This window comes from Monodelphis domestica, chromosome 7 (assembly GCF_027887165.1).
Source record: "Monodelphis domestica isolate mMonDom1 chromosome 7, mMonDom1.pri, whole genome shotgun sequence".
Classification (NCBI taxonomy): Eukaryota; Metazoa; Chordata; class Mammalia; order Didelphimorphia; family Didelphidae; genus Monodelphis; species Monodelphis domestica.
Genome location: NC_077233.1, coordinates 2,468,095 through 2,483,112, shown reverse-complemented (window position 1 = coordinate 2,483,112; position 15,018 = coordinate 2,468,095). Strand labels below are relative to the sequence as shown.

Below are 15,018 nucleotides of genomic sequence, written 5' to 3'. Positions count from 1 at the left end.
CCAGCCAGGGCAGCAGCCGGTCACGGAGGACGGGAGGAGGGGCCCCGGCCTGGGGCTCTCTGGGGAGAAGCCTCGCCCAGCTGCCCGTAAAAGAGGACGGGCAGGACCGGCCACGGGTGCTCTCCTGGAGCCCGGCTCCTCGGGCCCTCCACGCACCGGCCGGGCTCCCCAGAACCAAGACCCCCCGGCCGAAGTCCGGTCAGGCCTCGGCCAGGGCCTTACGTGGCGCGCCCAAGGGCAGACAAATGTCAGCGAAGAAAGTCAAGCCAAAATGGGGCCCTGGTCCGTCCTGCGGGGGAGGGGGCGCCGCCCACCACCCGCCGGGCAAAGCCTGGTCTGGCCCCCTCTACCAGCCTGTGGTTTTCCGACTCCAAGGAAGTGGCAGAATGGGAAATGATGGCCAGCAGGGAAACGCGAAAGACAGGAAGAAGGAGCAGGAGACGACGAGCCACTGCTGGCTGCCCCTCCTAGCCAAAGGAGCCCTTTCTGGCCCAGTTCTAGCAGCAGCCCCGGAAGCCGCAGCCTTATGCCAGGGCCCGCGTCTGTTGTCTGTCCGTCCGCCGGCAGGCTTTGCCCTCGTGGGGGGGGGGGGCAGGACCACTGAGAAGTCATTGGGAGCCCCAGGGAGGACTGACCTTTTGAAGCCCCCCATTCTCCTCCACCACGGGGGGCAGCACGTAGGTGCTGCTCGTGCTGTGGACAGAGGTGGTGTCCACATCGTAGCTGCGGAAACAGCAGAACAAGGAGCTGAAGATGCTTCGGCTTCTCTGCTTCTTTAGGTTGATGCCGCTGCTGCTCTGAGCCCCTGCAGGGGAGGGAGAGAGAGAGAGAGAGAGAGAGAGAGAGATGGAACCCCGAGAAAACCGGCTCCTGGGCCCCCCGCGGGAGAGCAGGGCTCGGCTCCATGCACGTGCAGACACAAGGCGGGCACGGCTCTTCCCTTTGAACAACTGAATGGGGCAGGAGGAAGGGAGGGAGGGAGGGAGGGAGGGAGGGAGGGAGGGAGGAAGGAAGGAAGGAAGGAAGGAAGGAAGGAAGGAAGGAAGGAAGGAAGGAAGGAAGGAAGGAAGGAAGGAAGGAAGGAAGGAAGGAAGGAAGGAAGGAAGGAAGGAAGGAAGGAAGGAAGGAAGGAAGGAAAAAAGGAAGGAAAAAGGAAGGAAAAAGGAAGGAAGGAAGGAAGGGAGGGAGGGAGGGAGGGAGGGAGGAAGGAAGGAAGGAAGGAAGGAAGGAAGGAGGGAAGGAAGGAAGGAGGGAGGGAAGATGATGGTTTTGGTTTGAGATGCTTGTGATACAGCGAATGGGAAATGCCCAGTTGGCAGTGATCTAGTGATCCTGACCTCCTAGTGGTGCCACAAATAGGACCTCAGTTTGTCAGCTCTGGGCACTTCTCTGGCCATCTCCGAGCCTGAAATGCTCTCCCTTGTCACCTCTGCCTTCTGGAGAGCTTTTCTGGCCTCCTCCAAGTGTCAGCCAGACCCCTGCCTTCTCCGGGGAGTCCTTCTCAGTCTCCCTCATCTTGTCACTGCAGGCCTTTATGGCGCCCCAGTACTGGGTCCCCCTTTTTGGGGGGACGGTTTGAGGTGTGTAATTCTCTCATGGAGCTTTTAGAAGATTTTGTATGTTTTTCTAGCATGGCTTCGTTCAACGTTTAAATATTACAAACGTGCGCTCTTGGGGCCAGATGACGTGACGGAATGGACGAAGCTATTTTATTCTGTCCCAGATGCTGACTTTTCTCCGTTCTCCAACATTGGAGCGCTGTGCCCGCGTGTCGCAGTCCCCCGGAAGCCCAGCCATGCTGGCATTTCTACAAGCGTCCCCACTGCCGAGGAGAGCTGCCAGCGTCGCCCCCCAAAAGGCCAAACGATCAGCCAGATGAAAGAAGTTCGCAGCACTCGGGGTGTCCACACAGCTTCGGGCCGCGGCCCCCCCTGGATGGGAGCTCCTCGAGGGCAGGAGCTGTCAGGACAGCCTTGGGATTCCCCGCGCTTAGTGGGGAGAGCCGATGGGATCCCCCAGGGGCTGTGCCGAGAAGAAGCCTGAGGAAGGGCACTTGGAGCAGTCACGAGGCCCCCGAGGAGGGTCAAGAACGATAAGGAACAGGAAAAGGCATTCACTTTGGCTAGCGTGAGGTCACTCCGGAGATCCCCCGATGCCAGGGGGGACGCCGAGGGGGCCGCTGAGACTAGGGGCCGCAGCTGGGGAGAGGGGAGCCGCGTGGAGACGGCCTTGAGTGGAGGGCCAGAATGGGGGTGCTGGAGGGGCTGCAGAGAGGACACTCCGGGGATGGGCCTCGAGTAGCAGAGATGAGAAGGTCTGGAGGGGGGACGGAGCGTCCGGCAGCAGCAGCGAAGCCTCGCTGTAGAGACCGTGAATTGGTCCATGTGATGGTGGGGAAGGATCCAGGCAAAGCAGGCAGGTGGCACGGACTCGGGACAGTCTGTGCCGAGGAGAGCCAGAGGAGGACACGTGTAAGCCATGTGGCCAGCGAGGGCCGTACATACAACCCATGTGTCTGCAGGGACGGATGACCTCGGCTGCCGCCTTTGGGGCTGAGCGATCCACCTCATGATGCCTGGATGTGGCACGGCAACGGGCAGAGGCGCCCCTGTTGGGGGACCCGGTGAAGCCTGGTGTGTCCATCGCAGCCTGGGCCCTCCCCAAGTGCACCCTGGGAGGAAGCTCGCGTTGTTCTGTGAAATCCCAGGGCTCACGAGCTCCCGCAGGGGCCTGTCAAACCACCCCTGCTGGATGGGGGACGATGAGCAAGACCACACGAGGCTGCTGGAAGGAGCGAATGTCACGAGCTGGGTTCAAATCCTGCCACAGGCACACAACTCTGGGCCAGTTGCTTACCCCAGTGAGCCTCAGTTTGCTTGTCTGTAAACTGGGATAAGTCATTGTCCTGTTGGCCCAGACCACATGGGTCTGCCGTGAGGTTTGACAAATCCCCCGGTGAACCTCCCCAGGTAGGCCACGCATCAGTGTTACACTCTAGCCCAGGTAGGCAGAGGGGAGGACCAAGCACCTTCCGGTGCCAGGGGTGCCCCCCAGAGCCCAGTGGCCACGGCCAGAGGTGGCGTATTTCTTCCCAGGACCGCCGGACGTCCCCAAAGCCTGGCCAGTGCGGCCAGATGGCGGCTTTGGCTTCCCACACGGGGAGGAGACGCTCTCTCCTGGAGCCCAGGCCTGAGGTTGGAGGGGCCCAACGTCCATGGAGGCTGGCGGGTAGAGGCCTCCTGTGAGGCCAGAGGAGAGAGGCAGACAGAGGGGGCCCTCCAGGACTAAGACACGGAGATCATTTCTTGAACCCTCTCTGCCTGCCAGAGTTGTCCCAGGCCAGGGGAAACACGAGGGCCTGGCAGGGAGAGCGCAGGGTTCTGATCCTGGCCCTGGCCCCGGCAGGAGGCCTGCGAGCTTCTCAAGGCCTTCTTTTCCTCCTCTGAACTGAGGGAACCCTTCTAGGATGCCCGTGTGCTGGCCGGCACCCTGAGGCTCAGCAAGCCCCTGCCGCCAGCCCTAGGGAGCCTGGCCCAGAGGCTCCTCTGCTTCCTGCCCCCAGCGCTCACTCCGGCTGCTTCCTCCAAGCAGAGGTCGCTCCTCGGCAGCTGGCGGAGCTGCTCCCGTCTCACAGGAACCAGGCGCGGCCCCATCCCGCCAACCTCTGCACGAGGTCCCCCGGGGTCTGCGGTCATCTACGGAGCAGAACCCCAAGGCCCCCCTGCAGCCCCCCACCTCCGGGGAGCCCCGGGGCCTGCCGACGGCCAAACGAGGGAGCCCCCCCCCGCCTCCGGGGAGCCGCGGGGATTCCTGCCAAGGCTGGGTCTAGAAGGGCCGCTGCAGGACAGGAAATTCCAGGCGGTCCATGCATGCATCACATTCTTCCCTCAGAGCAGAGCGGCCAGACAAACAAGGCCTCTGTCTGTCTTCTCTGCAAACATCCTTCCCAGGAGGCCCTGCTGTACGGGCAAACGCCCCTCGCCGGAGGGGAGGGGCCAGGCATGCGGGCACCTCTTCTGGGCACCTGCGGCCCTGAGCCTTCCCGCCATCCTGGAGCCAGTGCTCAGCAGCCGTAAAGGCCGGGCAGGCTTCGGTGACTTGCCCAGGGTCACCCAGCTAGCACGTCTCGGAGAGCCGCCCCCATCCTCTTCTTCAATGGTTTCCTCCGTGCCGGGCGAGCCCAGCCTTTCTTTCACGTGGGGAGTCCCAGCGGCTCCGGCTCTCTGGTGGGGTCCTCGGTCACCGGCATGGCTTTCTCGGGGGCCTCCAGCCCATCCTTCTTGCACAGCAGCTCTTCTGATTCCTCGTGGGGCAGGTGAGGAAATGGAGGCCTCAGGAAGTCCGGTGACTTGGCCAAGGTCTCTCCGGGGCCCCTTCCCCTCCCCCTGCACCACAAGAGTCTTGCTTCAAAATCTTGGCATTCGAGGCCCACCTTGCTCCGGCCCTGCCCTGCCCGATTCTCATGACTCCAACACCCCCCAAGCCTTTGCTGAGCTAGTCTGTGCCTGAGCAATGGGCCTGGCTCTTCCTCCCCTACAGGACTCTACTCTGCCCCCTACAGGAAGCCCCCTCCTGCCCGTGCCTCCCTTTGTCTCCCGCCCTCAGGCCTGGGAGCTCCGCGGGAGGTCCCTGGCGTGGGGCCTCTGCCCGTGCGGGCCCCTGATGCTGAGTGCAAGAGCTGCGCGGCTCAAAGGAACAATGCCCCAACCCCGCTCAAGAAAGATGGCGCCCTCCTCGGGGCCTGGCCCCGGACTGCTTGGGAGAAGAAGTGGCCCGGCCCTTTCCCAAGGGCTGATGGATGGCTTGGCTTGGGGAAATGTGTGCACACACGTGTGTGTGTCTGTGTGTGTCTCTGTGCATGTGTGTCTCTGTGCATGCATGTGTAGTGTGCATGTGTGTGCACGTGTCTCTGCATGTGCATGTCTCTGTGCGTGTGTGCACGTGTGTGCATCTGTGCGTGTCTCTGTGCACGTGTCTGTCTGTGTGTGCACGTGTCTCTGCATGTGCATGTCTATGCATGTGTGCACGTGTGTGTACGTGTCTCTGTGCATGTGTCTCTGCATGTGCGCACGTGTGTGCATCTGTGTGTCTCTGTGCACGTATCTCTGTGCATGTGTCTCTGCATGTGCGCACGTGTGTGCATCTGTGCGTGTCTCTGTGCACGTGTCTCTGCATGTGCATGTCTCTGTGCGTGTGTGCACGTGTCTCTGCATGCGCATGTCTCTGTGCGTGTGCATCTGTGCGTGTCTCTGTGCACGTGTCTCTGCATGTGCATGTCTCTGTGCGTGTGTGCACGTGTGCGTGTGTGCACGTGTCTGTGTGTGTGCGCGTGCGTGTCTCTCAGACAAGGAGGGCCCACGGGGCAATCAGATTCAAGAGGGAAGCCCAGAGTAAAGAACAAGATGACTGCAGCCATGGAGAAGGCCATCAAGGCAAGTTGGCCACGGCCTGCGGGCTTCCCTGTGCCCAGCATCTCCACGGGAGACCCAGAGATGGGCTGTGTCCGGCCAGGCCCTCCCGGGAGGAGCGACGACACCGTCCTCCTTCGGGGGGCGCCAGGGCTGGGACCAGAAGGAGCTGGAGACAAGGACCCTCTCTGGGAAACGCTCCCCCTTCTCCTTCCCGGGTGCGGGAGAACTGCGGCCGCACCCCAGGAGAAGCCCCTGGTGAGCCGCATATCGGTCCAGCCTCAGAGCCTGACCAGCTAGGTGGCCCTGGGCAAGTCACTTCACCTCTGCCTGCCTCCGACTTTTCCACTGTAAAATGGGGCCGTAACAGCTCCGCCATCCCACGGCTGTCGGGAAGAAGCCGAGAGCCGTGTATCGAGGGCTCAGCACGGTGCCTGGCACGTCGGGGCAAACGGGAGCTTTGGTGGCAAGGATGGCGCACGGCGACGTCGGGCAGGGGACGCTGGCAGCCCCACCTCCTGGGTGCTCCCTGCATCCTGCTACGCACGCCGGGGGGCTTCCTCTCCTACCACGAGGACCGTGGCAGGTGCTGAGTTCTGGCAGGAAGCTGCCGACGCCCCTCCAGGGAAGGGCAGGAAGGAAGTGCAGGGAGGCCTCTAAAGAGTCGGCTGCGGCCTTTTGCCTTTCAAACACAGACTGCTGAGGCGTCTCGCTAAGGGCCCAGGGGGGCCTAAGGACAGTCTGGGGAGCCCAAGGGAGGAGGCGCGGTGGGACAGAGCCCAGGCAAGGCCGCCGGAGACGAGCCGGCCTTTGGGGAGAAGAGAAGCGTCCGAGGAGCAGGCGCACAGCCGGCCTCCTCCTCCTCCTCCCTGGTCTCCCACAAGGCTCGCGGAAGCGCAGACGCCCCCACCTTCCCTCCCCGGGAGCGGGGCGAGGCCAGGCCTGAGAAGCGAGACGGAGGGTGCCAGGAGCCCCTCGACTCGCTCTGGGCCCCGAAGTGGGCCGGCAACGCCTGCAGCCCGGGGAGGGTCACCAAAGCTCCGGCGGCCCAAGGGCGGCCGCGCCAGCAGCATATTCCCAGGGGGCGAAGCGCGGGCCGGGCACGGGCGCTCCCTGGCGAGACCCCGCCCGGGGGGCGGCCGGGGAAGGCCGGCCAAGCCGCTGCCCCCTCTGTCCACGGGGACAGAAGCCAGGCTGGCCCGGCTGGAAGCCCACCCGCTGACTGAGGGCGACGGAGCTGCAAGGAGGACGTGGTCCGTGATCCCCTCCCTCCCGCCCTGCCCAGAGAAGCTGGACCCGGAGGCCTTTGGGGAAGGTGGGGCCTCCTGGCTTCCCCCTGGCCTGAGCCGCACACACCGGGGGCTGCGGGGTCCCCGCGCCCCAATCCCAGGACCGAGCCCACGCCGGAACAGGCCCCCAAACATTCACCCAACAGCAGGGAAGTCCGGGCCGGCCCGGGGAGCTCTCAAGGCCCATCGGCCGTGCCTGGCAGCCTGTGGGTGCCTTCCCGGACGTCTTCCCACCCGGGGGTCCAGCAGAGCCCCCGGGACGCCCCCCACCCCGAGAAGCCTGGCCTTCCCAGGCCCATTTTCTTCCGTAAGCACGTCAACAAGCTCCTCGAGGAGAAAACTGCCAGCGGCCGAAGGGCCCAGCCGGGCCGGGGCTGCCCAGACCCGAGCGGCGGACGCAGGCCGGGCCAGCTATGGCGGGAGGCGACTTCCACAAGCCACTGCCGGGGCCCCCTGAGCCTCCCTCGGACCACGGGCGGCCAGCACGGAGGGCCCGTCCCGGAGGAGCTGCCGCAAGGCTTCGGAGCGGCTCTCGGCCTACACGGGGGCGGCCGGGGGCCGGGGCCATGTCCTCAGGCTCCAGGCACTGGTCTGGCTCCCCCGAGGCCCCCCAAGGAGGGAGCGGCAGAGCGTGTTCCACTCTGGGGTCCTTCCAGGGCCCCCCGGGGCCCGCCAGGCTCGGGCACAAGCTGCCAGCAGGGGCCCCTTGGGCAGAGGCAGGGGAGGCCGCATTCCCGAGGGGCGGCCCTGGGGCCGTCAGTGCCCGGCCCCAGCACGACCTTTGACCTCCCAGGGGCTGCCGCTCTGTCCAGGAAGAGGCCCCGCCCTGGGCCGAGGCAGCGCCACCCCAAGAGCGGGAGGCCAGCCCGTTCTCCAGAGCCGGGCCGAGACCGACGGCTCCCCCCAGGGCCAGACGGCAGCCACCAAGAGGCAGGCCCAAAGGAATGGCGGGGACGGAGCCGGGGGGGGGCGGGGGGGGCTCAGAGGCGAGTCCGATAGAGGCCCCGAGAAGGCCGAGGGGCGCCCGTGCAGACAGGACGTCGAGGACGGAGAAGAGGCCGAGCCTCGCGCTCAGCCCCCGCAGGGAGGGGGAGGCCCAGCTCGGAGCCTGCGGTGCCCCGTGTGGGCCCAGAGGAAGGCGACGCTTCTGAGACTTGACCTGCCGAGGCCACGTGGCGCCAGGGCTCCGCACGTCCCCCTTCCGGAGGACTCCCACAAAGCCCAGGCCAGCAGGGAGAGGCCCACGTCGGGGGGGGGGGGAGGGGGGGGACCCACCAGCAAACAAGCGCTCGCTACCTGCCGGCCCCACGAAGGCAAAACCGAGAAGGGAATGGCAGCTGCCCTCGGAGCGCCTCCATTCCCACGAGCGCGACACGGGGCCAAGCAAGAGCCCCAAAGAAGGGCCAGGAGGCAGCACCGAGGAGAGTCCCAAAGACCCTCAGGGGGGACGACATCGGAGCCCGCACGGCTCAGCGTGGCTGGAGCAGCCCGTCGGAGGGGCCGGCCTGGGCTGCCCTCAGATTTCCCAGGGCCCGGGCCCGACCCTCCTCGGGAGGCCTCGCTCGGAAATGGCCGCTTTCCTGATTTGTTTCGTCCTCCCAGACACGGCGGGGACCCGAGGTGGGATGTCACCGCGCTACGCAGGCAGACGCCCTCCGACGGGCCTCTCTGCGTCAGGGATTCACGGGGCTCCCACCTACCCCGCGAGCGGCAGCCTCGCTCGGGAAGGGCTGACTCTGAGGGGAGTCGTGGGCCTCCGCACAGTCCTCGGCACACAGGAGGTGCAATAGAGAGGCTCGTTGCCTTCTGACCAGATCGGAGGTGCCCCGGGCAGCAAGAGGAAGGCCCGCCTGCCACGGCCACTTCTGCCCTCCTGCCGCATCTCCCCGCCCACCTTCCTCTCTATCCGCTCCCGCTCCCGCAGCCTTGCCAATCAGCCACTGGATGGCAGAGCCGCCGACCTTGGAGGAGAGGGCGGGCCCCTTGCCATTTGGGGCAGAAATCACGGATCCGAGCATAAAGGGCGGGCGAGGAGGCCCCAGGCAAAGCCTCATGGGAAGCTCCAGAGCACCGGCGGTCCTTGGGCAAACCTCCCCCCAGCCCGGGGAGGTCCCCGAGGACTGCTGGGGCCTCCTGCCCCCAAACGCTGCTGTCCAGAGCCCCGCTCCTTCACGCTGCCTCCCCCCTCAGGCCAGGCCCAGGCCGGACGGTCCCTTGGACCCTCCAACCCAAGGGAGAGGCCCAGCCTCCGAGTGCTCTCCCTGCAGAGGCGTGTCAGGAAGGCGGCGGCTCCCTAGGCTACCCACCTGCCGCCTGTCTGCTGCGACACGTGTCCAGGCACACAGAGCCTGGCTCCTGGGCCCCTGCCAGGACAGGCCCGGCTGGGGCAGCGCCCACGGCTTTCCCGGGCAGCCAGAGAAGCGGCCCAGACCTCTCGGCCCCTCTCCTGGCAGGAAGGCCCCAGCGAGACGAGGGGAGAGCCCGAGAGGGCAGAGAGCGGGGAAGGCGGCTTGGAGGACGGCCGCCCGGACCGCTGTGCAGCAGCCCAGATCCCTGGCTGTTCTCCGCGCCAGGCGCGACGCGCTCAGATGGTTGCGCCGCCCTCAGACGCGGCACGTTCTTCCCTGTCCTGGCCGGGATCCCCCTAAAGCTCGTCCGTGGCCTGCCCAAACCACGAGAGCCTCTGGCCGGCCCTCTGCGCCCCCGCCCGCCAGGGTCTCTCCGTTTGCAGGCTTTGCCAGGCGCCAGGCTGGCTTTGCAGCTCGGACACCGGACGTGCACCCTAAGAGGCGTTCTGGGGCCTGCGGGAGGCTCCTCTCCGGCCGCAAAGGTTGCTCCGAAAACTCCGTCGCTGAACAACTGCCTGCAGGAGTCCCCCGTTCACCACGGGGGGCCCATCTGGCCACCTCCGGTCATGGGAGGAACAGGTGTCTCGTCACGTGACGCATTCCCAGAGGCATTCTGGGATCCTCGACCCGGAGAGCGAAAGAAGGCTGCAGGCATCGGCGCGGTGGGAAGGGCCGGCGGGAGGGCCGCACCGGACGAGGAGGCTGGCGCAGAGCGGCGAACGCTCCTGCGAAGTGCTCCAGGGACCCTTCTTCAAACTCCCCAGGAGCCGCGCTCTCCGTCCGGCCCCGGCCTTGCCACCCTGGCTCCATCGTCCGTGGGCCCAGGCCCCCTCCCTCGCCCAGCGAGCGCCCCCTTCTTAAGGGAGATGACCGCCACAGCCTCCTGGCCTCCGGCCTCTTCTCTCCACATGCAGCCTCCATAGGGCAGCCGAGAGATCTTCTGAAACCTCAGGGAGGGCCACAGAACACCTCCTCCAGGCAGGCCCCGCTCTGCCTGCCCAGGAAGCCGGCTGTGCCTTCTTCTGCCCTAGGGCACACCTAGGTGGGGGAGGGGCCCTTCCTTTTGCTCTCGGGAGGGCAGATCCCCGCCCGTCCGTGCCTGTCCAAGGAGAGGAAGGGCTGACTCCCCCCCAGGGCCCTCCCCCTGTGCTCACCGAGGGGCCTCCCTCGCCACTTCCTGTGACAAGCCCCCCCCCCCAGTTCCCACCGTCGGGCATCTGTGCCCCGGGCGGGGCCTCTCACCCCGACAGAAGCCCAGGACGCGGCTCCCAGAAGGCCGCGGGAGGGCGACGGGCCGCCCCGGAGAGCCCGATTCCTTCATTTCGGCGGCGCTGAGCCCAGGGCCCGCCACCCCGCAGGGGTGTCATAAGCCCACGGCTGCGGGCAGAGGGGAGACGAGCCGGCGAGGGCCCGTGCGGGGCGCCCTTCCACTGGGAGGGTGGGCATCGCGCGCCCTTGAGGAGCTCAGCCTGGCTCTCTGACGAAGCAGGCGGGCACCCTCCCGGCCGGGAAGAGGGGCCCGGGTTCTGCGCGCGGCCTCGAGCCCGCAGGCCTGCCCCACGGGGCCCCCACACAAAGGGGCCATTCAGTCGGGAAGGGGAGGCGGCCTCTCCCAGCGGAAGGGAAGGGGCCCATTTCTCAGGTTCTGCCAGGAGCCGGGTCTGGCTGCAGGAGGGGGAGGGGAGGGGGGCCTCTGGCTGAGCCCACGGGGGGGGGCACACGCACCCCCCCACTATATTTCCGACCCAGGGACGCCCAGAGGGACTGTCCTGGGCCCACCCCCAGGGCCCGTCTTTTCGAGGCTGGACCAGGCAAGGCGAGATCCTCCCAACCACCCCACCTGCGTGGCCCCTCCTCGGTCCGGCACGGCAAGGGTTTGGGCCGCCCTCCCGGAGCCCCCCTTCCCCACCTCGGCCAGGCGGAGCCCACAAGGGAGGCGGCGGCCCGGATGTGCTCCCACGCCGTGGCTGGCTTCTGGAATGTTTAGCCTTAAATAAAGCCGAGCCAGCCGAGCCTGGTACCACCTCCCCGCAGATTCCTTCCGGGCCTGGATGTGAGAGCCGAGCCCCTCCCGCTGGCTGAAGCGCCCCAGCTTGCCCAAAGGAGCCTCGTTTTTCCTCCTCCCGGGGAAGGTGCGGGGGGAGCCTCGCCCCCCCCCCCCCGCTGATCTCGGCTCGCCGGGCAGCAGGCGACTCCCCGGTCGGCGCCCTCTTGTGCCCCGCTGCCCCTCACTACAGGCTTCCCACCAGGGCCCTGGCAGAAGCCGCCTCCGTGGCCACGACACGGGCTCCCCGAGAGCGGGCGGCCCGCCTGCCCTCGCCGCCTCCTGGAGCCCCGAGACCCTGCACAAGTCACTCCGGATCTAGGCTCTGACGACCCCCAAAGCACAGGCCAAGTAGACTGTGACGGCTACGCTCGGAAGCCCGGCGTGGCGCAGCTGGAAGAGGGGCCCCAGGAGGGCGCGAGACGTGCCCCATCCGAGACCATCAGCTTCCGCCCGGAGGCCCGCACACGGAGCCTGGCAGCCCCCTCGGCACGCGGCGCCCGCGACCCCCAGCCTTCGGACGGCCGGCCCTGCAAGGGGGCACACGGCGCGCAGACGGCAGGACGTGCCGGACGTGACCCACAGAGCCCGGCGCCAGCCTCGAGGGCACCGCGATCGCCCTCTGCCACGCTCGACCCAGCCGGCGTCCCTCCTAAACGGTGCCAGAGGGAATGGCCGCTGCCCGGGGCTGCCCGCAGTGTCCCCTGTGACCGACAGGGCCCTTCCTGGCGCCCCGGGGCGGCCCCCCTTACTGCCACGGCTCCCGGCGACCATTCGGCCCACGCATGGGTCACCCTTTGGGGCTCCGCTTTGGTGTCTGCCTGCAACCTCCTGCCCCAGCTTCCACCCCTTGGGAGACTCCTCACCCCACAGCACGAAGGCCTCGCTGGCCCCGAGGGCGAATCCTGCCAGAGCCAGTCACTTCGGCAGAGCTTCCAGGGCTCAGCACAGGGTGGGCCCATGAGCTGGACAGCCTTAACTGAGCTGGGCCCACAAGCTGGCCTGGGACAGGGACGAGGAGGAGGGTGAGGAGGAGAAAGGAGGAGGAGAGGAGGAGGGGGACAAGGAGGAGGGGGAGGAGGAGAAAGGAGGAGGAGAGGAGGAGGGCGAGGGGGAGGAGGGGAGGAGAGGAGGAGGGTGAGGAGGAGGGAGGAGGAGGAACAGGGGGAGGAGGAGGGGGAGGAGCAGGGAGAGGAGGAGGAGGAAGAGCAGCAGAGGGAGGAGGAGGAGGAACAAGGGGAGGAGGAGGGTGAGGAGAGGAGGAGGGGGAGGGGGAGGGGGAGGAGGGAGGGGGAGGGGGAGGGGAGGGGGAGGAGGAGGAGAGAGGAGGAGGGCGAGGAGGAGAAGGAGGGAGGAGGAGGAACAGGGGGAGGAGGAGGGGGAGGAGGAGGAGGAGCAGGGGGAGGAGGAGGAGGAGGGTGAGGAGAGGAGGAGGGGGAGGGGAGGAGGGGAGGAGAGGAGGAGGGTGAGGAGGAGGGAGGAGGAGGAACAGGGGGAGGAGGAGGGGGAGGAGCAGGGAGAGGAGGAGGAGGGGGAGGAGCAGGGAGAGGAGGAGGAGGAGGAGGGAGGAGGAGGAACAGGGGGAGGAGGAGGGGGAGGAGCAGGGGGAGGAGGAGGAGGAAGAGCAGCAGGGGGAGGAGGAGGAGGAGGAGGGGGAGGAGAGGAGGAGGGGAGGAGCAGGGGGAGAAAGAGGAGGGGGAGGAGAGAAGGAGGGGAGGAGGAGGGGAGGAGAGGAGAGGAGGAGGAGCAGGGGGAGGAGGAGGGGGAGGAAGGCTCCCCTTCCTGGCTGCAGCTCTGCTGTCCAATTCCCCACTAACCACTAGGTGAACAGGGCCATCCGTCAAGTCTTGCGAGGGATCCGGGGAAGCTCACAGGCTCGGCGGAGGAGAATCTGCCCTCTTCGCCTCTGTTCGTCTCCCCGGCCTGGCCCTCTCCCATTCTCCAGGGGGGCAGGCTGTCCCGGCACGGGGACCCCGGGCCCTCCCTCGTGCCCCCTCGAGCAGCTTCCTGGCACGAGCAGAAGCAGCCGTGACCTTCTGGGCCTTCCTGGCCTATGTGACAAGGCACGGCCACTCCAGGCATCCCTTCTCGCCTTCGGGCCTCAGCACACCTCTCGGGGCGGGAAGAGAGCTCCCTGTGCGGCCACATGGGCCGGCTTCGGGTCACCCCTCAGGACTCCACAGGCGATCTCCCTCCGAATGGTCCGACGCATCCTCTGAAGCGAGGCCACCGGCTCTGGACAGCTCTGACCCCGCCTGCCCTTTTCAGGAGCCTGGAACACGGCGGGCCGTTTCTGCGTAGCGTTTGCTCCCTGAGAAGCCTTTCGAACGCGGGTCCCTCTGCCTGGCCAGCTCGGCCGGCCCCGAGGCCCGTCCTCCCCCATGCTCGCGCCCCGATTCTTGCCCGGCGAGTGGCCGACGTTTCTCTTCCAAAGCTTGGACTTTTGTTCCTTTGCAGCCAGCTGTGGAACGGGCACGAGGGAGAGGCTGGCCGAAGTCTTCCCGGCGCGCCGAGGGGGACGCCGGCATCTCCCTTGCCAGGGCTCGGGCTGGCTGCGAGAGCCTGCGGGGGACACACGGGCGGGCGGGCGGGCGCAGAAGGCCGGATGGGGCTCAGAGTCGCTCCAGAGACAGCCAGCGCCGGGCCCTCGGGCTGGGCCTGCCAGAGCCCGCAGGACGCCGGCGTCGCAGCCCCCCCAGAGGCCCCCCAGCCGCAGCCCGGGGCTCCCTCTGCTCTGACAGGCTCCCGTCCCTCCTGGAGGATGTCCGATGTGCCCAGAGCACCGCCCATTCCTGAACCCTCCGTGTGCCCCCGAGGGACGTTCAAGGGGGGCCTGTGCCCAGGGAGACCCCGGGCTGTCCAGCCTCTGCCACCGAAGGATGGCTCCTTAAGGCCTGTGCCGGCCGCTGCTGCCCAGGGGTCAAGGCTCAAGAGGGCAGATCACCACAGAAGCCCGAGTGGGGCCCTGCCAGGGGAGGGGGCTGGCAGTAACTTAGAAACTTGCCGGCCGGCTGGCACCCTGGGCAGCTCACTCCTTTCTGGGGGGAGGGTTTCCTGGTGGGAGGGGGGGAGGGCTTCGGGGCCTCCCCTCTCCCTGCCGCTGCAGCTGCCCCTCCCCCATATCTCGGGGCTCCGAGTCTGTCCCTCGAGAAGGGGCAGGGAAGCCCCCCTCCCCCCCCCCCCCGCTGGTCAAAGACCCCCCCTCACCGATCCCGGGACGCGCGCGCCCGGTCCCCTCACCTTTGTCCCGCCTGCCACTGGGGGAATGGCTGCTCTCCTCCTCCTTGGGGTTGGTCACCTGGGTGATAATGGACGGGGCGTCCATGGGCCCCGGCCCCGGCCGCGGCGGCCCGGGGATGGGGGGCCTTGGCAGGGGCGCGCTGGGCCGCCGCCCGCTCCGGCCGCCCGCTCAGCCGCCGCCTGGCCTCCAGCTCCCGACTCCGCGCCCGTGCCCGCGTCCGTGTCCGCCGCCGCTGCCGCTCCGCCCTGGCCCCGGCCCCGGCCCCGGCCCCCGCCGCCGCCGCCGCCGCCGCCTCCTCACCATGAATCCCGGGCCGCGCCGCGCCGCCCGACGGGGAGAGAGAGCCGGCCCCGAGCCCGAGCCCGAGCCCGAGCTCGCGCCGCCGCTGCCTCCGCCGCCGCCGCCACAGGCCGGGCCCCGCGCCCAGGGGGAGGGAGCTTGGGGGGGGAGCGGGCGGGGGCGGGGCCTGTGGGGGCGGGGCCCAGCCTGTCCAGAGCTCCGCCGGGGCCGGGGGCGGGGCCGAGCTCGAGCTGCTCTGGCCCCGCCCCCGACCGACGGGCCTTGGGGGAGGGACGGAGGGACGGAGGGAGGGCCCAGGACTCCAGAACTTGGTAAACAAGGGGCGGACAGGAAGGGGCCGGGCTGGGGGCGGGGCCAAGGGGCGGGGCGGAGCCCGGAGAGAGAGGAA

General features: G+C 67.9%; 1 protein-coding gene across 1 annotated transcript; it reads right to left on the bottom strand.

Moving 5' to 3' along the window:
- Nucleotides 1-593: 593 nt before the first annotated feature.
- CTDSPL (CTD small phosphatase like) lies at nucleotides 594-14,758 on the bottom strand. The gene is made up of 2 exons (XM_056804083.1): nucleotides 14,330-14,758; nucleotides 594-805 (listed from the first exon to the last, which is right to left on the bottom strand). The coding sequence occupies exons 1-2, from the start codon at nucleotides 14,412-14,414 to the stop codon at nucleotides 609-611; spliced, it is 282 nt and encodes a 93-aa protein (XP_056660061.1). The 5' UTR covers nucleotides 14,415-14,758; the 3' UTR covers nucleotides 594-608.
- Between the last annotated feature and the right edge of the window lie 260 nt (nucleotides 14,759-15,018).

Bases quoted from the DNA above. Each gene is read 5' to 3' on its own strand.
- CTDSPL (XM_056804083.1), bottom strand. From the start codon at position 14,414: ATGGACGCCCCGTCCATTATCACCCAGGTGACCAACCCCAAGGAGGAG. The intron at 806-14,329 runs GTGAGGGGACCG...CCTCCCCTGCAG, and splicing joins CAGTGGCAGGCGGGACAAAG to GGGCTCAGAGCAGCAGCGGC.